This window comes from Echiichthys vipera (genome assembly GCF_963691815.1).
Source record: "Echiichthys vipera genome assembly, chromosome: 11".
Taxonomy (NCBI): Eukaryota; Metazoa; Chordata; class Actinopteri; order Perciformes; family Trachinidae; genus Echiichthys; species Echiichthys vipera.
This window is the reverse complement of record NC_139836.1, coordinates 17,767,452-17,794,000: the sequence shown is the minus strand read 5'-3', so window position 1 is coordinate 17,794,000 and position 26,549 is coordinate 17,767,452. Positions and strand designations below refer to the sequence as shown.

The window sequence follows — 26,549 nt, the reverse complement described above, 5'->3', positions numbered from 1 at the left end:
GTCTCATTCAAAAGGTTCAAAGAGTGAGCCAGAAGTACCATAGAATAGTACATTCACCCAGTTCTTCATTATTTAATTACCTGCTACAACATTCAAAAGAAACAGCAGGTTTGGATTTCATTACTACGTAATAAACTCTTATGTATCACAGACGGTATTGTAGGAAGGAGGTGAGTGTGTGTAAACACTACGATTGTTTTAGCTATGTCAACAAGGACCCTACAGAAGATAATAAAGACATTATATAGACAAATAAATGCAACAGGTGTTATGTGGGCTGAAGGTAAAACCTTGGGCCTGTTGTGTTTAGCCTAATTTTATATTTGTAAAAGACAAAAGTAATGCTTATTTTTTACCTTTACTTATCCATGGAAGATTCACATTCTCACAGTTGCAGACATTCACGGTCACAGTCTTGTCAGTACGACCAGAACGGTCTGGTCCGTCTGTGATACAGCAGCTCCACAGCAGCAGTTGGGGATTAAGGCTTTGCTCAAGGGTGCCTCAGTGATGGTAATGAAGGAGGAGTCTTTTTCTCGCTATCTTTCTGTATTCTTTCTCTCAACCCTTCAGTCACAAGCCTGCTTCGTTAACCTTACAAGGAGCATGCTGTACTGTAAACTGTTGCAAATATGGAGCGTAAAGCACCACAACCTGCTGGTTAGTCATTGAAAGACTGATCTTGCTCTCTTTCATGATTTCCTCCCAGAGTAAAGGTGCATGTTTGTTATCTAATGGGCACTGACATCCACAAACATCACACTGAAGATGTGCCAGCAGCCACGCATCTCTCTCTTTAATGTCTGCCAGCATCTGTGTTTATCAGTGATTGGAAAAAAAGCACCTACAGCATTCACCGTGTAGACTGAAGCATCAACTCTATCAGTCTTCACATCGGCACCTGGGGCTAGTGATAATCTTCTAAATTAGATAAGTATTTCACCAGTGCATTAGGACTCTATGCAGGAGCACGGGACGACAGCAGAAGCTGGCGACAGACGTAGATCCTGCATAACACTGTCAGCAGGATGGATCAATGAATCCTAAATACTTCTCAAGTCGCAGCAGAGTGCTACTAGGTATAACGAGAACCTCTCTCACTTAATTAAACTCAACGGTATGCAGGTGAGTATGCGTTTGATGAGACGAGTCATCGAAAGCTATTGAGATGCAGACAACGGCACTTAGCCACGACGGCAGTACTCAGTGCTTTTCAACTCTCGACCCGGCTGAACTCATGTCTCGGGCATCAGACAATGAGGCTGACCACGAGTAAGATGAACAGAAATGGCTCAAATTTGACCACAAATGTATATGCTTTTGCATTCTTCTTACTGGCAGAGAAGAAGTAATTATAGCATGCATTCTTTGAAGTAAAATCAATGGGCAGACTAAGTCCGGCTTCAGCTATGTCTCCTATAATTATGATTGCTATCATGTCTTTCTCAAACATGAACATAACAGTTTTAAGGTTCTGGTTTTTCTTTTCCCCAGACCTTTTCTGCCTATGCGGGAAAGGAGAACTGAGGATTTTTTCAAAGTGTATGTAAATAATTTATATACTTTTATATACACCTCTTTAAAAACTCTATATCTATCTATCATCCGTGCTGAACTTTTGCTAGAAATGTGCATCCCTCCAGGAATGACCTAAGTAAATATAAAAACTAATGAAACCCCCTCCTCAGTACCCACCTCACTTCCCTTTGGCCCTTGTTCACTAGCTATGACATCATCGATCATCGCCTGCTGTTAAACAGATGGCGCCCCATTATTGACCCTAGACAGGTGGAGTAGTCTGCATTGCAAATATGCAGATTGAGATATCTTCAACACATGCACGCAGCACACACTCAGAATACAATAACATCCACTTCTTCGATTTTGGGAATGTAAGCAGCAGCTTCCCTGCAGCATGTGAACCCTCAGCGGGGGGCCCCTGGCACACAAACATGCCTGGAGTTACAAAGCTACTTCTCCTGCATCTAAACCTTCCATCTGTGCCTTCACCCAAAACAAACAACAGGTCAAAATACCCTTGGTGAAAGTCTTTTAGTTATTAGACCATGTTTAGTAATGCTGTGGAGACACAGCCGTGATAGAACGTTGAAACGGCACAAAGTTGAACTGCCGTATCTCTCTGAAACAGCATGCATTTCACACAACAACAAACTACACAAAGGAGAAGTATAAGTTATTCCTCCAAGTCCTACCATCAGAGTACAGCATCCTCAGAGATGTGTTCTTTAGCCGCTTAACAAAACCCAACAGTGAAGAGAAACTCCTCAGATAGTTTAATTTCTTACTACCTCAGCTTGTGTAGCATTAGATGCTTTGATGATCTGTGGGCTGAAACTCTATTAACTCCTCTACATTGCAGCTACCTGAGGAGAGTAACCTTGGATTTGCACACCCTTTTCCTCTCCCACCTCCACGCAATGATGATGAAAGATGAAGGATGGAGCAATGGATCTATCTCCCACCCTCCTACTCCTATCGCCATTATAAGGTCTGGCCTCATTTGGCGCCCAGATAAATCCGGTCCAGAACAGCAGCAGCAATCTGCATTTAAAGGCTGTTCAATTCACTGAGAGGTGCATGTGCATTTTGAATGCCTTAAAATGCACAAAAGCTCAGCCGTCATTGCTTGTAATTACAAAAAAATAAAAATTTAAAATTCCAAAAGTTTGAAGCGGTAACGGGTCGCATTTAGGACCAAATCTCTGTTGAAGCTGCACCACAGACACAAATCGTACGGGTTTGTAGGCAGTTTGCAAGCTAGTTTTAGCCAAAACAGGAGGAGAGATTAAACAAATCTAGGGGTTGTGATGCATCAAAAAGGCAGTTCCTGGTTCGTCTTGCGAGGACAGAGGGACAGAGAACTACACTGTTTACTCTACTGCCCCCTGCTGACCTGTTCATGCACAAAACCTCAACTCAACTTCAAAACAAAACAAAAAAAAAAAAAGCTTTATTTTATGAGTCCATCTTTCCTAATAATTTTCAGAATATTTATTGAATGTTTCCTGCAGCACACAGCACTTTATATCTATTTATTCAACCTTGATTCAGTCCTCGCAATTGAGTACCCGGTGCTCCTTTAGGTGTAGCTTCTATTGTGTAAGCCTATTTTGTTTGTGTTTATATGAATGTGATATGATGTGTTTTAATGTACCCTTAAATTTCAGATTTTGCTGTTGCAAACCAAAAGATACATTTCTGCTTTTGTGCACACAAAAAAAGTACTCCAAAGGTCCTGGACGGTTATTTTTCATTTCTTTAGACAGCTGAGTTTAATATGTTATTTCACAGAGGAATTTTCTTAAAGGAACCGCCACATCTAATATTCTTCACATACACTGAATCGTGTGAACCCAGTTGGCGCCTCAGCTGTGTGAACTGAAGCGTAATGTAGCTGTTCATATCCTTCCACCCTGTCGCCACATTCGTCACCCCAGCCGTGATCACTGATGGACAGCAGACAAGCTGTTGCTCATCAATGTGTGCGCCATATTTTTGCCTCCATTTGGCTGAAGCTCTTTACGGCGCTGGTCAGGATTGTCCCGTGCCACAGTTGTGAGGAGCTCACAATGAGGCTGCAGCAAGCTGTTGGGACTTGCTTCAGGTCATTTTTATGACCCTACAAGATGACGGTGAAATGGATGAGAGGCACATAGTGGCGTAAAACACAATAAAGCCGGATTTGAAAACCACAATGTGCTGCATTTTGATTGTCTCAAACTCCCCCTGGAGGATTGTTTCAACTGTTACAGTAGCAATGTCACACTCCAAAAATGCTGTACTCCATGACCACTGCTGCTCACATTAAGTAGAGGGGAGCCCAGAGCTGAAGCTTACATCCGGCACTGAATGAGCTTGCTCCCAGGGACACAGAGGTTGTCTCTGCAAAAGAAAATTGCACAGCATATCAAACCGTAACTATTAGACCTCACATCCTCCAAAACGATCCACGTCCCCTAGGGTTCGGAGGAAAGAGACCGATTTAAAGATGGAGGAAGGTGTGCAGGGGGGGGGGGGTCAGTCTTCTGAAGTGATAAGCATAAAGTCAACATCCCATCACTCCCAGTTGATCAACAATATTTTTTTAATTACGTGTCCCTAAGTTTGTGACATGCAGTCACATATTGTGCAGCTAAGTAAGCTGCATGTCCCTCTCCTAACAGAATCGGCTGCTTTTTATTGTCATCCAGCTCCATGAATTTAGGAATTACATATCTTAAAGTATTCCACTCTGATGTTATTATATTTGTCACATTTTAAGAGGAAGTGCATCTTCTGCCTCTTCCTCATGTTGTGCAGTGACCACAGATTCTCTCCTCGGGACTTTTTTGTGTTGTCCGTTCTCTATGGCTAGACTGTGGTCACTGAGTCTTTATTTGGTCCGGACATGTTTCTGCTTTGTATATGGTGTGTGCAGAAGGGGCTCTTTTGGGGGTTCAGTTCTTGGGTTTTTAGTGTCTTGGGGACTAAATTGATGATCAGATGTAACCTGAATTGAATTGTTCTTTTTTTTTTTGTTGCTTATTAGCAGTCGGTAGCTTCCTCATTCTGCTCTGCATGCATTGGTTGGATGTCAGTAAAATATTTCAGTCCAAATTCTAATTCGTATTGTTTTTTTGTGGAAAAAAAAAACAGGACTAAGACAGCACTCCCCTTTGACTTTTTATCGTCACATGGACGTGTCAGGCAAGACGCTGTTCTTCAGCATGTTTATGGCAAAATAACATTTTTGCTTTTACATATTATCATCTGCATTAAAGATCAAGCATCCAGCCTTCAAGTCTTATTGGGAGTTGAGCGTGTTATGTCTTTTTTTTTTTATGTCTATTCGATTTACTCAAACCTTCTAATCACTGCTCCAATCTCACTCCACCCTGTCAATATTTGCCTGTTCAGCTCTTCGCCTGTGTGTAAACCACTTTAACCAAATACCATTGGAAAGAGCAATGTTTCCTTATGACTGAAATCAGCTCGCAAAGAGGGAGCAGATGGTGATACTTTCCTGATGACAAATTTTGGCTTTTACAGCAAGCCTCCTCCACTTGTTCCATCCCCTCCCTCTTTTCATCACACTAGAGGCCTTACAACAAGTTCAACAACCTTGTGAGTTGCTTGCTCTTTATCTCAGTCCTGAGTCAATGCGAGTGAAGTCACTTCCAATACACACAAATCACTTTTCATGCTGAAACTTAAACTGCTTCAAGCTAAAAAAAAAATCTAAACAAAAAAAGAATTCCTATTTCACATTTCCCAGTAAACTCACAAATATGAGACAACATAATTATTCCACTCAGAGAAGCATGGTTGTATTGCACACAGAAACATAAGCATCTATTTATGATGTGTGTGTGTTATATGTGAGAACGACACCAACAAACTAATAACAAAGATGTCTACTGTTCTCATGTAGGAATAAGGGAGAATATTTTTATGTACGCAGCAACTTTTACACTCCTGATTCGTTCAAAGTGCCTCTTTTCTGCAGCTAGAGTTTCAGCTGTTTGTTCAGCTGAGTAATCCAGCTCCCTGGGAGACCAACTGTGGTCTATAGGTTTTGTATTCAGTCAGAGTACTTTGAGTGGTCAACAGGAGCAATGCATCCGATCCTCTTACACCTGCCACTAATACTCCATTGTTCTCACTCAATTTTGTATCATCACATATCTTTATCTATCGCAGCATTGCAGTTTCAGCTTTCAATCATGTGACACACACACACGCGCGCGCACACACACACACACACACACACACACACACACACGCAGCACCCTTCCTGAAGTCAGCGTGTGCAGCCTTAAACACAGCAGACTCTGTTCAGCATCAACAAATGAATGACTGCCATCTCCATCAAATCACACCAACATCCCATTTCAAATAAGACACCAGTTTGCAAACACTGTTTATCACGATTTATTGCTTCGCTTTAAAGATATTGATCCACGTGTGCTACTTTAACGGATTCATAATGACAGAATGCTTTTTTTCCCCAGAAACATGCAAACACCCCACGCCCCCCACCCCCCAACTGCAACCATGGCCTCAACTTGTTTGGTAGACGACACCAAAAAAATATCGGTGCGTGTGCAAGTGTGTGCAAAGCATTCCCAAAAAGTTGCACTAATACGAGCAGCGTGTGTGATTCTCTGTGTGTGTGCCAAAAAGCACTTGAGTTTGTTAACCTTAAACTGGAAAATGGTTAAGAGATGGGCTCTGTTCCATGTAAAAGTATCAAAGGAGTCCTTGTGTTGTGAAGTGAAAAGAAACACCATTGGTTTAGGCAGCCCCTCCACAAAGTCCTTGGGAAGTCATGTTCATGGTGATGATGACTCATTCTCTCTGCCTGCTTGTCCCCCTTGCTCGTCTTGTTTCAGTGGCCTGAGATTTTCATGTTTCACTTATACTGTAGAACCATCTGCTAGCATTCAAAAAGACAGTGCGGCTGCCATCAACCATGGTGGCGTGACCTGAAGCAACAGATAATGGAGAAGCCACTAGCCTCCTTAGGCATGTGTGGACGGTGCGGTGGGTTCAAATAAACACATCAATCAAAATGACGGAGGACTGACAGCGAGTATCCACAGCTCCTGCTCTTACAAATAGGCTTCACCTCGATTTCCCAGAGAAGACATTTCTCTGAGTCAGTGTGCCCTTGCAAAAGGCTTGAGATCAGGACATTGGTTTAGACGGTGGACGGCTTCGGCCCTTGGAGAGAACACTACCTGAATACTCATTGATGTAGCTGAGAGGGGAACCACAGCGCTCCTGGCACATAAACCCTTTGACAGCTCTGACAGAAGCAAAGCTGAGGCATCTGCTGCTTCGGTCCTGCCAATAGTACTCGTATTCGGTCTTTTCTCCGTTTCTACGGCAACAACATGCTCCTCTCTCTCACTCTTGCTTGCTTCAAGTTGTTTACAACAGAGTGTAATTGTGCTCTCTTACACCTTATCTTTTTTATTCTCTCACCCTCTCTCTCTGCTTGTTCAATGTGCTCTACCTGCACTCAATTTATTCTCTCGGTAGACGGAAGTGACTGTTAATGTCGGGCTGCAGTCCTCTGCAGTCTGCAGAGGTCAGTGAAAGTCTCATCAGGAGACCAGGTACTAGTGCATCCATGAAGCTGTGCCATCCAAAGGCTGAGGAGGGGTAAGATATTGTGAACCCAATTTCATGGGTTCAAGAGTGGCTTTGTGGTGTACAGTGGCGGATCTAGAAGACTCTACATGGGGTGGCAAAGCGGTGGCAAGAGGTCTTGGCAGAGTGACATGACCCGAGTGACATGATATCTGGATGTACTGCAATTTATATGGAAGGAGAATAGAAACATACCATGCAGTCCAGGGGAATTTCAGAGGGCATATGACCCTCTTCCTCCCTGTCATCTTCATCTGCCTGGTGGTCACTCCCTGCCTCTGTTCCACTTTCTGAATCTGCAGCAGCCTCCTCTTCTCCTTCACTTATTTCTTAATCTACTTCTGTGCCCTTTTCTTCCTGCTGTGCACTTATGTCAATAAAAGTGTCAATATCCACTCTTTTTGCTTTCCTCTTCATTGTTCTGCTCTCTCCAGCTACTCTTGCCTGCAATAGTCAAGATGTGAAAAGCTCTGGTTATCCTCATATTACGGTACACTGTAGGGCCATGTAGCTAATAAGTATAACAAATATAAAATCATAAAAGATTTATCACACGCACGCAACAATTATGTTTAGACTAATTAGTGCTATTTTATCTGTTATTTTCCCAGTTTGACAGTAAAGGATGTGACCTGGTTTCATTTGTGCAGCGTCATTGCTGTATGTGACAGTAAGTGTGTTTATCGTACTCAGGATCATCAAATCAAAATGATCTCCTAGCTGGAACTGTGAAGTGTATTTTATTGTAACGCCCGTGAAACGCAACCCTCTGTAAACTTTATGGATTGAAACATGACAGGTTTTAATATTCGTCTTTACTAAAACTAAACTGACCAAAGGGCAACATGCTCTTACACATCACGAGCGAGCGGTTTCACGTTTGGCTAAATATTGCGCGCACTGTTGCATTGCTGATGCTGAATCACCTTTTGCAAACATTCATTACAAATGTAACTTTACGTCAAACTGGTGTGTTTAAACTTCAGCAGGGGAAACTAACTTCACCATAAGATGCTCAGGGACAGCTTAGTCGCTCCACTCTTTCCACCGCAACAGACTCGCTGTGTGAGTCGGACTGTGAACGCCGCTCTGCACCATGCAGGGCCGGGGCCTAAGATTATACTTACAATTATTCACTTTTGGCCAATTTATTGTTTTTTCAATGCTTTGAAAAGCTTGTGGACATAGTGCCAGTTTGTTTTTACAAGTACAGTTTTAAGTTAGGGGGGCAGCTGGTGGTATATGGCATCATGACTATTCCCTCTTTTGTCTTGAACTGGCAACATACTGTATTCCCTTTCCTGGTCAACATTTGTCTCAAACTACACCTGCAACAGCAATTCATTTACATAAAAACCTTCATGTCTAAAAATGTAGAGTGAAAAAGTAAATGAAGAGTAAAACAGTGATGTAAAGACAGCTGATGTCATCTGCCTTAAACAAGCCTTTATAGGATGAATCTTTTCAAAGACAGTTGCTGTATGCCCCCTGAAGATACTGTAGATAGTAAGATTTCAAAATGTGCTCTGGGCTTCAAGTAACAAACATCTGGTATCCTACTCTGCCTATGAGAGCTCTTTGTCAATGCTGTCTTTCTTTCCAACATTACAAGCACAGATTCTCTCCCTCCTGTAAAGCCTGATAGAGAAGAAGTAGCAGTTTTTTCCCATTAGTTAAACAGTACAGTGGCTCTCCCCTTTGATTTGAAAACAAAGCTGATTTCTACTGACGTGTCCGTCACAACATGTAGTTCCTAATTGACACAGATGAAGATCAGTACAGCACAGGTGGGAAAAGACATTTTTCAATTAATATTTTTACTTCACACCACAAGCACGCTTAAAAGGGAGTGAAAATAATTCTGCTTATTGAAGATGTGTTTCAAAAGTGAATGAAAAGATGTTGATGCAGCTTTTAAAGCTTTGATGTTTTTATTTTCTGAAACAGCAATGCAAATGGCATAGCAGACACTAACATGAAAAGCAAAAGCACAGAGAATCAAAAAGAATAAAAAAGGCAAAGTATGATTGTTTTCCTTTCTGCCATGTCAAGAAGCGAAACAACACAGCTGTGATTTTGTCTTAGCGACCGGTGAAAACTTGTTTTATTTTTTTTTCTTAGGTACCCTATCATACCGGTTTCATTGAAAACAACAACTATCACCATCACCTGTATTTGTTTTAAGGCATTACACAATATGGTTATATGATTTCCCTTCCTCAGTTTATAATGTCTATGTAATTATATCTTTTATCTAAGATAAGAGGGCATGTGCACTGTTTCACATATCCCTTTACATAACAGGTTTGTAAAATAAAGAACAACAATAAAGTAAATGATATCATATAATCTAAATACTGGTTGTGAAAATATTACAAGTATAGCCGAAGGACTGCTGCAGTCAGTTTTTCTGCACCTTATCTTCTGAAAACGTGTGCCAAGTCATGTAATGTCCATCAGTGGCAGCATGACATCACAAACACGCTGCAATGTGGTAATTTACTTAGACGATTGGAAAAGTCAATAGCAAAACAATAGTTTTCCATCGACAAACTCTCTGCTTAAACTTTGACCTGCCACACTGTTTATGGTTGTGCATTCACACAATTTTCCTGTTCAGTAAGGAGTAATAAGAGTAACATATTGATTTTATAACCAATTAAACTGATGTGTAAAACTCTGAAAATAGGACCTAAATTTTAATTAACTTTACCATTTTCACCATCTCTAGGTGAGCGTTTTAGCATGCTAACGTCTGATGATGATGATGATGATGATGATGATGGCGCTAGATGGAAGGTCAGTGGATCAAAGTCACTACTGAAACTGCCATATCTAGAAGGATGCTGATAGGATGGTGCCACTTTTCCGAAAAAATAATAAACTGGCACAGGTAGACTAAGATGATCTCACCATGTGTGCACTGTAGCAGAATTGTATTAGCAGTCATAGTGTTTTACACAGACAAGGGAAAGTCTGTAATTGACTCAACATTTGCAGTCATTGGGCATCTGCCTCCCCAAACAGCCAGACAGCAACAAAGAGGAGTTCACGGCGTGGTCACACTAGTGAATCTATAGGCGGAGAGATTAACTCTGTTAATCTTCCACTGGATAACACCAGGAGAGGGTGATGAAGCAGGATGAAAAAGAGGAGGTGGTGGGAGAAGAAATTGGAGAAAGACATTTAGGGAGACAGGGAGTGGAAAAGACATAAGACGCAGTCTCATTTTAAGAGACTGGTCTGTATTTGTGCCTAAACTTCCTCCTCCAAATGACTTGACAATTAGGAATGTTATTATCATATCTTACTGGAAAGCGTCTGACTGCCCACTATCTTTCACTTAATGCACAAGAGACTTATTATGTGCCTGTGCGCTTGCCACATACTGGCCACCACAAGGGAATATGACAGAGCTATGAATCCTATCAGACTCATTATACAGCCGGGGTGTACGGCTGCATATGAATAGCCTACATCAGGCAGCCATTGTGCGCCAGACTCCACGGAACCAGACAACAGGCTGAGGCGAGGGGAACATCTGTAGCGTCTCCTCAGGAAGATGAACATGGCCGCTGTGGGAGAGCTCAGAGAGCCCCCCCTGCCGCCATTGATCTGGCTGGCAGTGGCAGAATGTTCGGGACCGCGTGAGTCACAGGAGTCAAGTCAGCATGTTACAGGCAATTAAACGGTGTCCTCAGACACCCTGCAGAGACACCTTCCAGAGCAGAAGTGCGACATGATCCCTCTGGATGGAGAACAGAGCGAAGAATTAAGCAGCAGCAGCTCTAGGACGAGAGAGGATCGACAGGTATAGCCTTTCATGTGCCGAATTCATTTCTTCCTCCTGGTGGTAACTTGATTAACTTCAACCGTGGTTTTTTTGCACATCCCGTCTCTGGTTATCTGCTGGCTCTGCGCACTTTAACCACAGTCACTCATGTAACAGAGACATTCAAATCATTATCTGAAAAATGCTACTTGGTAACTGTGCAAAAAATAAATTGGTTCCGTTGAATTGATTCCAGCAAAAGTGGTGGCTTTCACAGCTGAGAGCTTTTCTGAGTTCAGGTGTACTTTCTGTTCCTGTGGTGTATGCGACAGGCTGAACCAATTTCTGTAGGTTAGTAGGTTAATAGCTATACATCTGTCAGATTACAAAAACCCACATAACATTATGAGATCTGAAAGTGTGTTTTACCTCAGAGACAACTGTAAGCAGCTTGCAGAGTCTTCTTATTTAACAGTAAAGTGGTGATTTTGAGCTGTGAAAGTGTGTCTACGTGTGTGGGTGGGTTGACAGCGATGTGGGGCAGGGGTTTTTTAGAAGACAGGTCTCCCCCTCTGTTAATAGCTGGTCTTCTGAAACCAAGAGCAACACAATGCCCCCTCACACTGGAGACAAAGCAAACTCTCCAGCTTTATATCTATTAGAATATAGAGCATGTATTCAATCATTTCCCTGCATGCATCTCAAAGACTTTTTTTCCGCTGCTATGGGTCAAATGTAATTGCATACATAAAACTTACTGTTACATAGCATAGAGGGTGACGACCACCAAAAGAAAGTAAAATAGCCTGCGGAGCCGTAACAAGGCTAATGACATGACCAAGGTGAAGTGAAGTCCTTCATTGCATCAGTCAAGGCCCTCAAAGGCCCAGGCCATCATGTCGTCTCTTCCACATTTAATTATGTTTTTTAGCACTTCAGTCTCAAGTGGTTCAGCGTAGCTTGGTCCTCAGGGAGACTCATACAAGTCCCGCACAGACGGGCTGAGTAACAACACCAGCTGCTGGCATGTGGGTGTGTTTGAGTGTACCTGCACGTCCTTGCATGTGTGTTTCCAGAAAGAGAGGCTCAGATAGTGAGATGGAGAGAGGCAGAAAAATAACAGCAGAGCGTTAATGGGGCACAGTAAATAAACTGTGGCAATGAAGCCTGCAGGTAAAAGCTAGAATGAACAGTTGCGCTTTATTGAGTCATTTTATCAATCAAAAATGGCAAACATTTAGTTGGTTGCTTTTTAAATGCTCTTCTCTGCTATAGATCATTGTAAATTGATTATCTTTGGGTTTTTGACTCTTGGTCAGACAAAACAAGCAGTGTGCAGATGTAACTTTGAGCTTTGGGAACTTGTGATAGGGTTAATATTGGGCTTTGACAATAAATAGACTGAAATATAAATCAAAAGATATCAGATCTCTATGAAATTCATCAAATCAAGTTAGTTACAGCCTAATCGCCTATTACCAGTACACAGAAGCACCACAGAAAAAACATTCACTGACTGAAGTGCAGAAAGTTAAAGAGAATTACTTCGTATTTACTGTATATGAGCAGCCAAAGACGGGATGTTTGCAGAGTTTGTGAAATCTTTCTGAATTCCAAGAGTGGAATGCAAAGTAGGTTAGTTTGCTGACACATAACGTTCATACCTTTATGAAAACATCTGCCAGAATAGAGAGAATCCAATTCTGCCTAAGTGTTATCTTCTCTCTCCAGCTACTGCTTTGTAGACCGACTGGGGGGAAACCTGTTTGGCCTCACAATATCTATGGGGATGAACGTCCGGGTTGTGTGTAAAAGAGAGAAAATATCTGCACACATGTCCATATTTGTATACCATATATAACTTGTTTCATTTGCGCATGTGCCTGCACAGTGAAAACACAAATATGACAGAATCTTTTGTATTTTCACCTTTAAAAAGTCTGCAAAATAAACTGATCCTTTGCTTCTGACTAGAAGTGCCACCTTAAAGATAAAGTCTGTACAATTCTAATCTAATACACCTTTTTGTCAAATTCAGCAAATGTCTACTCACAGTCCCTGTCTGTTTTTTCGTTCATACAGTACATAGCGCTGGCTCTGTAAATGGGAAACAAAGTGGCTCAGACTGAACCCCACAACACTATTCCATTTGTGCACAGGAGAGGGAAAAGGCTATGGATATATAAAGGCAGTGGGATCGAAAGGGATGGCACATACTAATGTTGTGAAAAAGCACTGACAGGAGCGGTATATTTGTGGTGAGTTTAAATAGCAGCAATCTTTCTCCAAAATCGCAGACACCACACTTGTCACACATGTAAACACTCATACACTCTTACACTAGTAAACCCAGTACCAAGGCTTTCTGGACGGTTATCAGGATATTCCCATTTGCAAGCCCCAGGCCATGGTAATCTGGAGGGAACTGATTTGGACAATTTAGATCCACCAAATGTTTGGGAAATGTTTCTGTGCCTCAAGGCTGAGAAACAGATTTTCAAATATTTTTCAAACACATTTAATCAAACAGTACTTAATGATAAGGGTAAACAGGCCACCTTGCTATTGGCAATCCAGCTAAAAATGCTTCAGCTAAACCAAAAAACTGCAAGAACGCAGTGAAATAGTTGGGTCACTATACTAGATGTGCTTCATTAAATCAGAAAAGAAAGACGCATTAAACAGTCCCTGTAGTGCCTGGAGGCTGTGTGTGGCGGTCAGTGTTTGATGGAGCCGTTTGTGTATTTGTGGAGACCAAACCCGGGAGCTCTGCGGCGGCGGCTGTTATCAAACATCCAAGGAGAGACAGGGAGTCTTTGCTGTCCTTGGACTAAGACACATAATAATTGAAGGACAAAGCTTCTAGCGCTTTCATAAAAAATACATGCACCATCAAAAGGGTGGGTATCAAGTATCAGTGTTCAGTGTGTACGCTGTCATAGAGCTATACTGCTAAATATAAAACTGGTGTGAGCGATGCCATACATCTTGGTGTGAATACATGTGTTGAATACAGCTGAATCCCCTGAAACATTGCTATATTTCTCAGTTTATATGGATGTGCAGTTATCACACTCTGCTTATGTAAATTGCTATATTTACAATAATAACAAGTGACACTGCAGATGGGGGTGACAATGGCAGCTAGGCATACATTTCCTAGAAGACTTTCTCCTTCCCTACATGCCAACATGTGCCAGAGCTTACTTTATTGTCAAATCATGCATAATCCATTCTCTACTCGCCCCATCACAAAACCCCAGACTCAAATAAATCTGACCTTATTACTTGCCAAAGATGAGAACTGTCAGGGAACTCTTGCTCTTCAAGTCTTTTGATACAGTTTAAAATAGATATTTATTAAACCTCAATGGAGTTCTTAAGTGGAGGACCCACTGTGCACGAACCAAGAGCCCACAAGCACATACCCAAAGAGGATTTTGAAGAAGACAAATAAACTTGAGTGGAGCTGGAGGAGAGAGGCCAGTCAGGGGACAGCAATAGTTAAAGATGTGCTGCTCTCTAAAGGAGCAGCTGACTAACTTTGAATTCTAAGTAGAGGAAAGTTCTGCTTTTTTTTCTTGAGGCGCTAAAAGACCAGTTGTGTTGTCTAAGAGGGCCAGATGGGCTTGTGCTCTGTGACTAAACTCTGGCCATGCACGCACACACCTCCAGGACTCTTGAGGAAATCAGCATTCAGAGTAAACACTCTTTCCTCTTTTCCTGCACTTTGTTTCTCCTTTTCCCAGTATGCTGTTGTTTCCACAGGGAGGACAGGAATCGCTGCCGTTCACTTATTCCCCAGGGGAAGAAAGGAGGCTCAACCAGACAGAGGGAGAATGTGATGCTGAGCAGAGAGATGCACGGTTGAATCTTTACACTGTTAGCAAAATGCAAAGAGACCAAACGCTCCCCGAGACATTACACAGCTTACAGTTCCACTTTTATTCCCCAGTAGACTAAGGTAACCTTGCTACAACTACTCTCAAAGTTTAAACCCCTTAATCCGATTAACCGTCTATTGTGCAAAACGATATCTCAGCTACACAAGCTCACACCTTTATTTAACTTAGGAATTCACATTCACAATGTAACCTATTTTCCGCAAATCCCAGTTTACTTTCACTTCTGCAATGACAGGGCATGAATGAGTTTCATGGTGAACACAGATAAGACTAAAAAATGGTCATCAGTAAGGGTGTGTGTGTGTGTGTGTGTGTGTGTGTGTGTGTGTGTGAAATACATTATGTCTGTGCCAGTTCCCAGCTTATGTGTACTATCACTTCTCCAGCACCATATGCAGCATGAAGAAGCCCCTTGAGAACACCTGCGCTGCTGCACTTAGTGCTCGGGATGTATTGTGAGCTGATGAGGCCGAAGAAAAGGGCATGCCACGGACATATTGTCTTAGCACCTCGCTTTGTTCCACAGCTTAAAAAAGAAACTGCACTCCAACAGCATCTCACTGTGGTGGTCGATGCTGCCGGAGTACAGAGACAGAGAAAGGGGAAAGAAAGTGAAGACTGATGAGCTGAATGTGAGACTGAGAACAGGCTTTGGTCATGATCACGCACCTGACTTTCTTCGGTATTATTGACGAATCAAAAGTGATAACAACCTTGGACATAAAAACAAATCCCGATAATTCAAAATGACGTCCAGATGTGAAAGGTTTAAGAATTTCTGACACAAAATCACACTGGCACATCCAAGTGGGCTAACACTGACTTTAGCCTAGGGTTTGCTGGCCCTGCTCCGAAGAAGGGTCAGCTATGAGTTTTGAAATCAAGGCAGGGAGGAACTTTTCAGATGTGGCGCCAGTCCATTGTGTTCTGTGCAATGTTCCGATAGATTGCTTGAGGCCTTTTATTTTTGCGGGTCTGGTTTTCACATAATAATTGTGCAACTATTCTGATGGGTGTGTAAAAAGAAAATAAAAAAAAACACTTTCAAAACAGCAGGGGGATGAATAAAAGCTTCTCGGTAGGTGATTTTACCGATTCGTTTTGTAAATTTGAAGTAGAAAGGTTTTACATAACTCTGTGAAAAAGGTACCAAATCCTGAAATTGATCCTCAACTAAACTGCACAACCAGATGGTCTGAAGGCGGTTTCAGGCACGAAATAGAAAAGCAGATCAGCCTCTGACCAGCCTCATTAGATGCAAAACCTCTGCTCAACCCACAGGCAGCACAGATAAAATTTGTTTGTGAGAGAAACGTTGTAATGCAGAATTTATATCGACACCCCCGGCATTAGAACATGAACTTTCTGATTGTTCTCCTGTGAATGACTCCGAGCAGCTGGGGCAACTTTCTCCACCTGCCTTTACCTCTTGTCATTTAGAATTAAAACCTTGTTTTTTTTGTAGTTGACAACTCCACTAGTCTTTCTGCATTCAGCAAGTTTTTGTATTTTTTTTCTAAGCAACACACAATTGTTTTTAAAAATACAAATGTCATGCTGTCAAATCTAGTTTAAAAACAATGAGACAAACGGAAATGATGATAAAGTCTTAAAGGCATCTGGCAAAAATGTTCTTCCAGTGGGTGTGCGATTGAAAGTAAGCAGAGCGTAATCTAAAGTGGCACTGATAATGAAAACAGTCAACTCCGCCACTTGAAACAATGATCAAACAAAAACTGACAAAAGACCAGATTAAAATTTGGTTTGCTGTGGCAAAAAACAGTGGCAGTTGCTTTTTTTCATAGGAATATAAAAATGACAGTCGGTTCAGATCACTGTAGAAGAATAAATCGTCTCTAAGATATAACACAGTTGTCCTTACTTGAGTATATAGTTTAATGCAACAGAGAAACCTGTGGTACAGCATGTTTGCTTCGACACATTCAGATGTCAAATGCTAAAAAAGAGAGAAAGAGAGAGAGATCTCTAGGACAGAGGACCACCATATCTGCTAATAAATATATAAAACAACCCTTTGTACAACGATCTGGAGCAGACACGCAGTAGTCACTGAAGTATGTCAATACCAGATTTAAGATATCTGAGGATATACTATCACATTTTTCTCCAGCAGTTTCCTCCTTTTTGATTGTTTAGGCACAAAAAGGACTTTGGGAACAAGCACAGTTGTGGTTAAAAGAAACTAATGTTGACTCTCAATAGCGAACAGTGGTCTCGGTCCAATGTTTTGTTGAGCCATCCATCCACCCGACCCTCCTCTGTCTGCAGACTTTGTCACTCTATACAATTTTCACACCACTTCCTCTTTTGCTCCTGATGGACAAGCCTCAGCCAATAGAACAGTTGCTTCAGCGTAAAGGGACGTCTCGTTTGGCCAGATGATGATCTTGTTTTTCGCTCCTCTGTCCCTCTCTCTACTCCACTGGACTCTTTTGCGACATGGGCAGCAATAAATCAAATATCTGTGATATAAGATTAGTCTGCAAGTCAAGTTTATGGGAACCACTCCAAAACAGTCAGCGGTGTACCCAGCCTTTAACAACCCTCCACATACCTGCTTGTCCTTGTCCTTAGCTTTCCCACTGCCTGACACCCGCGATGAGGTGACATCACGGGGGATGACAGAGATTTGGTGCAGTGGCATGTTCATCCCGGCAGAGCCAACCAGGGACGCTCACACACACACTTCCTGTCCTGCTGCCAGAGCAAAGGGCATGTTGGTCTGAACTGCAACACCTTGCCCACGCTGCCCTATAAAAAGACACACACAGGACAGACCTTTAGATTAACAAAAAAATAAATAAATCACAAAATAAAACATACTTTGAATCACTGCATCTGGAGAAAGTCCACAATAAGAGACAATACATGAATGTCATGATCATGAATGTGGCACAGTTGCATTTTGTTTTTGCATCTGGTCTGTTGATCACATCACTGGCCTCTTGTGCAAACAGGGTTCCTCAAGCTTTTTCAGTTCAGAACCCAAACTGTTTAAAACAAATCTTTGATGACAATGGCCCTTTGCCCCACAAATGCACTGGAATGTCATTGGTTAATACATGGAGCATGTTATATTTATAGTAACATAACACAAGCTGAATAAGCCACTTGTAACCGCTGATGTGGGGCTTTCACGTGGAATCTCATTTACAAACCTCAGAACTTAGTTGTTAATATGTTGACATATTTACAATTGCATAAATAGACCTTCAATAAAGAAGGCAAAAAAACTAGTGTGCATGTAAATAGACCATATTAGTTATATTTTTTACATGTTCCTGCTGTATTTGTGTGTATAAATAATGAAACATTATTTCTTACAACTGCATATTATAATGATTTGAGTGATTATCATAACATATGTGTTAAAATAAAGGTTTTTCTCGTATTCTAGATTCCTTTGCAGCTTATTCTTTGTCCAATTGAAAAAAATCATAAGTCAGAGTTTTAACTGGGTTTGAGCTGAAAAAGGGGATAGAATGCATGTGTGGTAAAGTATTAAGACAACAATGGATGCATTGAGTGTTTACACAAGCAGGCCCATGAACTTTCCCTGTTGCTGAACTACATTACACTGTTAGAAACTTTGAGCTATTCTCAAACCACCAAAGGCACTTCATCTCTTGTGACTTTCCACAGAAGAGCAGGAGTTTGTTTCAGAATAGCACAGACTGTAATAATTTTAATCAGAGGTGATCGCCAAAATGTGTAATAAATGACTAGAGGGGTGAACTTCTGTGTGCAGGAAAGGACTTCATAGATTTCATAGATCTGCAGATCGAGGTCCTTGAAAGAGAGAGTCACGGTCCGAGTGGTGGTCGTTCTTGGGCAGATTCAGACAGACTCATGAAAGCAGCAGTACGGGGCTGTCCGGAGTTACACAAGAGGTTTTACATAAGGGTCGTTTTAACTTCAGTTAATGCAGCCATCTGTACTGCCACTGACAGCATTAGGCTTTAGTTCCTTGTCACCACTCGTCCGTCCGTGTGTGTGTGTGTGTGTGTGTGTGTGTGTGTGTGTGTGTGTGTGTGTGTGTGTGTGTGTGTGTGTGTGTGTGTGTGTGTGTGTGTGTGTGTGTGTGTGTGTCTGTGTGTGTGTGTGTGTGTGTGTGTGTGTGCCCCTTTGCCAAGCAACCCCCTCAAGCTCTGCAGTACGAAAATGACAGGATTAAGAAACCAAAAAGCAAGCAGACAGATGGGAGGTCAGTGAAATGGCAGTAATCAGAAACCAGCGTTGATGACGGGAAGCGTGTTAGGCTTTGGACTGAGAATGCCAAATGGGTCCACTAAGAAGCTTCAGACCAGCACAGCCAGAGAAGCCACGTCAGTTTATCGCTGCACTGTAGTATTATCAAGATGAAAAAGGTGAATATGTTCATATTGTCTCACAAACACTGGCAGTCAGTGGCCATATGAGCTTCTTGTGCAACCTGGTTTCAGCTTGGTGCCAAAGGAGGGTGGAGGTCACGGGTTAATAAAGACCAACCAGCAGGCACCTCGGCACCCATTAAGTTAAGTTAGGTTACAAATTAAACTGTAAACTAGTCCCAGGCATGGTGGATGACTCAAGAACGCCGTCGAGTGTGAATCACAAACCTCATCATAGTAAAAACTAACAATAATTGTTTGTTTAGAGATTTGCGCACCATTTTATATTAGCTCACATCATTGGTGAATTCTTTTAAATTCATTTTATAATTCGACTGTTTATCCTCAGACTACTCAAAAGGCAGAATATGACTTCACATAACATGACTTGAAAACAACTCTTACAACAACAACTCTTATCCAATTGGTAACACGCTCTACTCTATCAGTAGAAGTGTATGCCTTATGGCTGCAACTAATTATTATGTAATTATCAATTAATCTAATCCAGTTATAATCCAATACCATTTATGGGCAGTATATATTAATATTTATGGCTTCAGAGACTTGGAGAGTGAATGTAAACGAGCACCAAAGCTTTTCAGGAGGCTGGTACTTTTGTTGTTTTTTTTGTCACCTATCTCTATATCAGTCTTGACAAGGAAACTGATCTAACTGAATTTATTGAGTAGAAATGTTGACCCTATACCACAGTATGGGGGAAAAAAAAGAAAACGTACACAGAAGCAGAATTCACTTAAGACATTTCTGTCTTGAAGTGCTGATTCATGCTAGTAAAAAAAAAAAAAAAAGTGTATCTGGTTTCTGTGAAACACAAAAAAGAAGTTAAACATCACAGTCGCCCAGAGTGAAAAAAAATATATTCAGCACACGATTTGCCAAGCTTATGCAGGAGACAGCGTGCCCTTTATTATATGTAGAGGTCAGGATGTTGGAGGACAGAGTTCTTCAGATACTGGTGAAAAGAAAAGGACATCTTTTTCGACTGATGTTTTGCCTTTTTTAAAGCCTGTCATGATGCTACTGTAGCTGCATTTGTTGGCAACGGAAAATCATTAATCAATACCTACAATGGCCTGTTTACACCCAGTCTACAAACATTAAACTCTTTTGTCTGAATGGGATATTGTGTCTTGAATGCAAAGCTAATGAAGTAATTGAATCCCTGTTGGTAATTTTATCTCTAATTACCTCCCTGTGAATTGGTGAGCTATGGTGCAGAACACATGTCACTTTGATAGGCAGCGAACACAGTCACATTGTTTTTGTGTGAGGCTAATGAGTAACTGGATATGAGCGTGAGTCAGGAGCAAACATCACCACGTCATTAAAGTTCCTGATGTTTTCAGTCACAAATGTTTGTATTAATTACAAAGCGGGCATTTTCTGAGCTATGTTGTGAAGTAAATAAGACGGATGGAGTAACTAAATCAAGATGGTCTGTGTCATGTATTTGTGCACTACATTTGCAGAGCTGTGGTTCACTCGAATGTTTTGTTATTGTGGAGGTTCGACGAAACAACATCCATCGCTGACCGACACTGCACCAGAGAGGTTGTTAATGTGCATCCGAAGAATAACAAATGCAGTAAAAACTCTCCGCTCTGCTTTTAATTGGCATTGTGTTTCAAGCCTTACGTCTTGTCGAACTGAAGGGGGATGCACTAATGGGGCGAGAGATGTGCTGGATAGACCGTCAGGATTACACTTTCTCCCAACACATATATAAACCTTCAGTTCAGTGCTGTAGCGTGAATATTTTTAGGATTAATAAAGCTAAACTAAATCTGTCCATCAAGGCAGCTGTCAGAAAGTCCCTTGGATATGTGTATGTTGTGTGTGTGTGTGTGTGTGTGTGTGTGTGTGTGTGTGTGTGTGTGTGTGTGTGTGTGTGTGTGTGTGTGTGTGTGTGTGTGTGTGTGTGTGTGTGTGTGTGTGTGTGTGTGTGTGTGTGTGTGTGTGTGTGTCCTCCTGGCTTGTGTGTGTCCTCCTGGCTTGTTAACAACATTAATAGCTACCAATCCAGCAGTACTACAACCAATCACAGACCTCCTGTGGTTCCAATCTGACGCTGACCTGTTTCCATGGCAGCAGCTCAAGGGGTCAGTTTGAGCTGTTAAGGCGACAACAGCTCAGAATAAACAAATTATGCAACTCTAGTTAGGAGAAAGTGCCAAACTAAGAGGGAAGGGTGGAGAATTTCCCTTTTTCAAAAATGTGCATATTCATGGATTAGAGTTTCCGTAATATTTGGCACATTTACCGTATTTTTCTATAAATCCCAATTTATGCTTGCAAAGTAAAGTACACACATTTCAAGCCATTTTTGTGCGTACGCAAAAGTTACAAACGAGGCCTCGGGGCTGGTTGATAACTCAATATTATCTATTGAGAGTGAAAATGTACCGTATTATGGTGACATTATCATATCATGCTAATTGTTTAATAAAATCCAGTATTTAGTAATTCTGAGTCTAACAGACCTCTTTCGCTCACTCCGCAAACTCAGTGGTCAAGTTGAATTGTGGTAATGCAGGCATCCGGATACTATTGATATGGTAAATTATGGTTATACTATTGCTTTATTGAAGTCAAGGCCCATTTCATCACCACCCAGCCCTAGTTGACATCATGAACATCTCCCAGAGGAGAGACAAGCACATCAAAATATTAATGCAGCTCTTCTTATCCCACCTATCTATTTATTCTAAAGAAACATTGAGCCCTTCTCCCCAGCTCTTCCCCCTCTGCTCCTGCATGTAAATCACAGTCTTGTCTCCTCCACGTTCTGCTCAGCTGAGCTGTGCTGTTATTCAGTTTGCCAAGAGGCCCCTCTGTGTCACTGCTGTCAGATCAGACCTGAGATGTGGCTGAGAGCCCGTTCTCCTGTTTTGATGTGCAACCAGGCAGAAAAACTTGGCTGTGTATCAATCAATCCAAACATTACTGTACTACAGCCACAGTCTATATTTAAAAGGGGTGTCTTCCCAGAGGATAGGTGAGCTATGAAAGAGACCTACAGCACAAATCAGAGTTAAAGTCTTAAAAATGTTGCGTTAGATATTACAATTATATTTTGGATTTCAAGTCTCATTACAAAAGGAAAATAAGTGTGTTCTGCCTCTGTGATTTTATATTAGTTTAAGAGAGAATCATTTAGAAATCGAAAAAAAAACCCAATGAGGTACTGATTTGACTGCAGTAACACACACACTTGGTATTACTCATTAAGACAGTTCGCAGTTTTACTTCCACAGAAATGGATTTAGTGGTAATTTGGTAGGTACAGCACAACGCTTGAAAAATGTCATTTCTTGCTTTGATTGCCATTCCCCTGAGGTATGTGTCACTTTGATACTGAATCCTTTTGCAAGAGTAAGGATTAAAATGCTACAAATGGACCTGTAGGCTGGACCGGTGCCCCTGCTGAAATGTACGAGTCAGGGGCATTTATTTCATCATGGCACAGATCGCATAGCTGTGTTGGCAGCAGGGATTGGACTTAACGCCCAGCCAGAACTCACACTCTCTTGCACACACACTCACACATACACCCGCACACATACACAGATTATCAGAGCGTCCGTAAAATGTGATGGACTGCCTACTGCAGTTCACTTTCTTGCGCACACACACACACACACACACACACACACACAAACACAAATTGAAACGTCAGATTTGGCACCGCAGTTCCTCATGAGTTTGGATAAATTGTTAAACAAATTTGAATGTCAAATTTAAACTGGTAGATAATGTAACAGTCACTGACATTGTACAATTCCATAAATATATGCAGGCACACACAAACACACAGGGCTGTGCTGCACTAAGCTTGAAAACCGGTGATTACTTGAACACTTTTTCATAACACGCTGGGAATAAATTATCATAATGTTTTTTTTCTTGTCATTTCAGATGTGGCTGCATCATTTATCAGTGCCAGTGTGATCTGAATATAACTGCAACTTATTCTCTGCCTCCTCAATGTCTCCATGCCCATTTACTCTATATGCAGAATTAATCAAAAGCATCTGATATTTAAGTTCATTGCGTTCGTAAAGCCTCTGTTCGCTGTCCCATTTAAATTATGAGCTAATGTGTCCCAGTTTGGATGTGATTAATTGTTTGTTCGGTGAATAGAGAGATCTGGGATAAACAGAGTTGTTGGTTGGGGAAAACGCACACCAGCATCTCTGTGATTTTACCAATACTTAACAAACTTCACTTTTTTCTCTTTTCTCAGCTGCCAATGAGGTGTGAAGGACAGCCAGAGCAAACGACCAAAGGGATGACACAGATGCACGTACGCACACATATAACACATAACACCCTGTGAAACTTCCTCTCCTATAAATGTGAAAAAAGGGAAGGAGGATCACCCCATTTACAGTAAATGTTTTAGTTTCAGTACTGTTACCAGAAGACACTGTGATTCCCTCTTTGTATTTACAAAGACAGACAAATGCACAAAATATATTCAGGTAGCCGTAGGCTTTGCATTTCTAACCCGGCAGAGACAGCTTCACCAGTTGAAATGACAAACATTGCCAGCAGCAGATTATATCAGCTGCTGCCTGTAGTTAATTCATGCCAATCCCGAAAGACAATCTGAAACTTTAGGATATTGTTTATTGTTGTGAACACAACTGCAGTGTTTAAGCCTTGTTGTTCTTGAAGAAAGGCTGAGGAAACATCATTTAAAGAAATTATGGAGCTTTTTTCCCTGCGTTTATGCCTTTTCAATTCAATTCCATTAAATTTTATTTATAGTGCCAAAAGTTATCTCAGGACACTTCACAGACTAGGTATAGACCACACTCTATGACTTATTTATGATTTATATAGACCCAAAAATTCCCCCGTAGAGTACGGTGGCAACGAAAACCTTCCCTATAACAGGCAGGAACGTCGGACGGACCCAGCTCTGTGGAGGACGGACATATTTCAGGGCTCATAAGCCCTAGCTGTAAGCTTTATCAAAAAGGAAAGCTTTAAGTTTACTCTTAAATATGGGGACAGTGTCTGTATTTCGAATAACACTTGGGAGTTTGTTCCACAGGAGAGGAGCTTGGTAGCTGAAGGCTCTGCCTCCCATTCTACTTTTGGAGACTCTAGGAACGATAAGTAGCCCTGCATTCTCAGAGCGCAGAGATCTAGTTGGGTGATACGGTACTATGAGCTCTTTAAGATACGACGGGGCCTGACCAATAAGAGCTTTGTAGGTAATAAGAAGAATTTTAAATCATCTTCTAGATTTAACAGGTAGCCGGTGCAAACAAGCTAATACAGGAGAAATATGTTCTCTTCTATTTGTTTTAGTTAGTACACGAGCTGCAGCATTTTGGACCAACTGGAGACTCTTAACAGACTTATTGGAGCAGCCTGATATTAAGGAGTTGCAGTAGTCCAGCCTATAAGTAACAAATGCATGGACTAGTTTTTCTGCATCTTTCTGAGACACAATGTTCCTAATTTTCACAATATTACGCAGGTGAAAATATCCAGTCCTTGTCGTAAATTTTATGTGAGAATCGAAGGACAAATCCTGATCAAAAACAACACCCAGATTTCTTACTGTGGTGTTGGAGGACAACACAACATCATCCAGAGTAACAATGTCTTTAACTATTGAGTTTCGGAGGCCTTTTCATCCCACAAAAGATGATTACAGATCTCATTTGGTTAATAATAATTTTATGTTATTTTTTAGAAATGTTGAAAGCTACACCTAAATAGATTTGATAATGGATTTGAAAGGATTCAGATTCAATAAAATGTTAGCCAACCCTATCCCTAACTATTATAGATCAATGAGGTGTTCAGACATGTGACTGACTAAACTGAATGAAGATTGTACAGTATTATGGGCATAATGCAGATCAGCTGTAAATCTAAGACGAAAAGTAAGGATATTTCTATCCGCCATTTTTCTTGGAAAGTAAAAAGTAACTTCTTTGTCCACGTGGGAATTTTATTCTTTCCCTGATAACCTCACAAGATGTCATGACGAGGCAGAAAAAATATCAAAACACATATTATTGCATGATTTAATATTAATTGATCAATTAATTGATCAGCGTTCTAGCAAGTGCTGTCAAGTAAGTGTGTGTGTGTGTGTGTGTGTGTGTGTGTGTGTGTGTGTGTGTGTGTGTGTGTGTGTGTGTGTGTGTGTGTGTGTGTGTGTGTGTGTGTGTGTTGGGAGATAAAGAAAGAGTGAACAGAATGCAAGAATGATGAGAAGCCTACTGGTTTTGCTGGAGGAGCAGTACGAAATATCTGGAGGGCTCAATCAGCCGAGAAAAAAGGTGCAAACACATCAAAAATCTTGAATGCGGAGAAAGGAACTGAAATTGTTAGACACTTACATTGTACATACACTCCACAAAACACACCCACCGAGCATGCAGCTTTTGTAATCTTTCTTACAGTTGATACTGATAAGGGGAAGTAGAACACAGCACAGAGGAAGCCAGAGATGTTAACTGTATTAAATGCAGACAAACTTGAAAACCAACTTCATTGGAACCTCACTTTCAAAACATTTTCTTTTCTGCACCTCTTAATACCTGACTTATCAGATTGTTTCACAGAACCATCTGAGAAGCCGTCACTGCAAACTGATAAGAAAGGGCAGGTGCTTTCAAAACGTGTCTGGCAGGCGATTGGATGCTCCGTCTGTCAATAAAACCAGAGTCAATCAGGAGAATAATAAAAAAACACCTGTCACAGCGAAAAAGCCTTCAGTGCCGTTGGCTTTTCTCCAGCATCTACACTAATCTATGAACCACAGCCAGAACTGAAAGATGCAACAGCAGGTGAAGTGTGACACTGTTGGGTTTAAACTAATCCCTTCCAGTGCACTGGCTCTGATTTGAATCGATGAATCATTTAGTCAACAAAACAAAAAAGTAGAAAACTGTGAAAATCGTTCATCACAATTTCCAGCCCTAGTCTTCAGATCCAAACAAAACCCAAACATATTACAATTTATCATCATTTAAGAAAAGGAAAAGCAGCAAATTCTCACAATTCAGACCATCAAATGTTTGGCATGTTTGCTTTAAAAAACTACTTAAAAGCACTGTACTCGATATTCAGAACACAAATATAGCAGCAAACAGCTATTTTCTATGTAAAGATATAGTGAAGTAATGGCGACCTGAGAAGAGAATGAACTCACTCTCAAAAAAGTTTTGACAGTCATTAGTACTGTATTGTACTGTACAGTCACAGTAAAAAAAACAACAACGTTATTTCACATATTTGTTTAGAGCACCTTTAAATGATCACATTATCATGACA

The 26,549-nt window shown here is 41.2% G+C and overlaps 1 protein-coding gene across 1 annotated transcript in view; it reads right to left on the bottom strand.

Annotated features, from left to right (window-relative positions):
• marchf8 (membrane-associated ring finger (C3HC4) 8) overlaps window positions 1-26,549 on the bottom strand; it is a 75,412-nt gene that overhangs the window by 39,372 nt on the left and 9,491 nt on the right. The window contains exon 2 of the mRNA XM_083922797.1: window positions 17,408-17,604. Within this exon, the coding sequence (XP_083778923.1) occupies window positions 17,408-17,503 (96 nt within the window). The 5' untranslated portion in view covers window positions 17,504-17,604. The remainder of the gene's footprint in view (window positions 1-17,407; window positions 17,605-26,549) is intronic.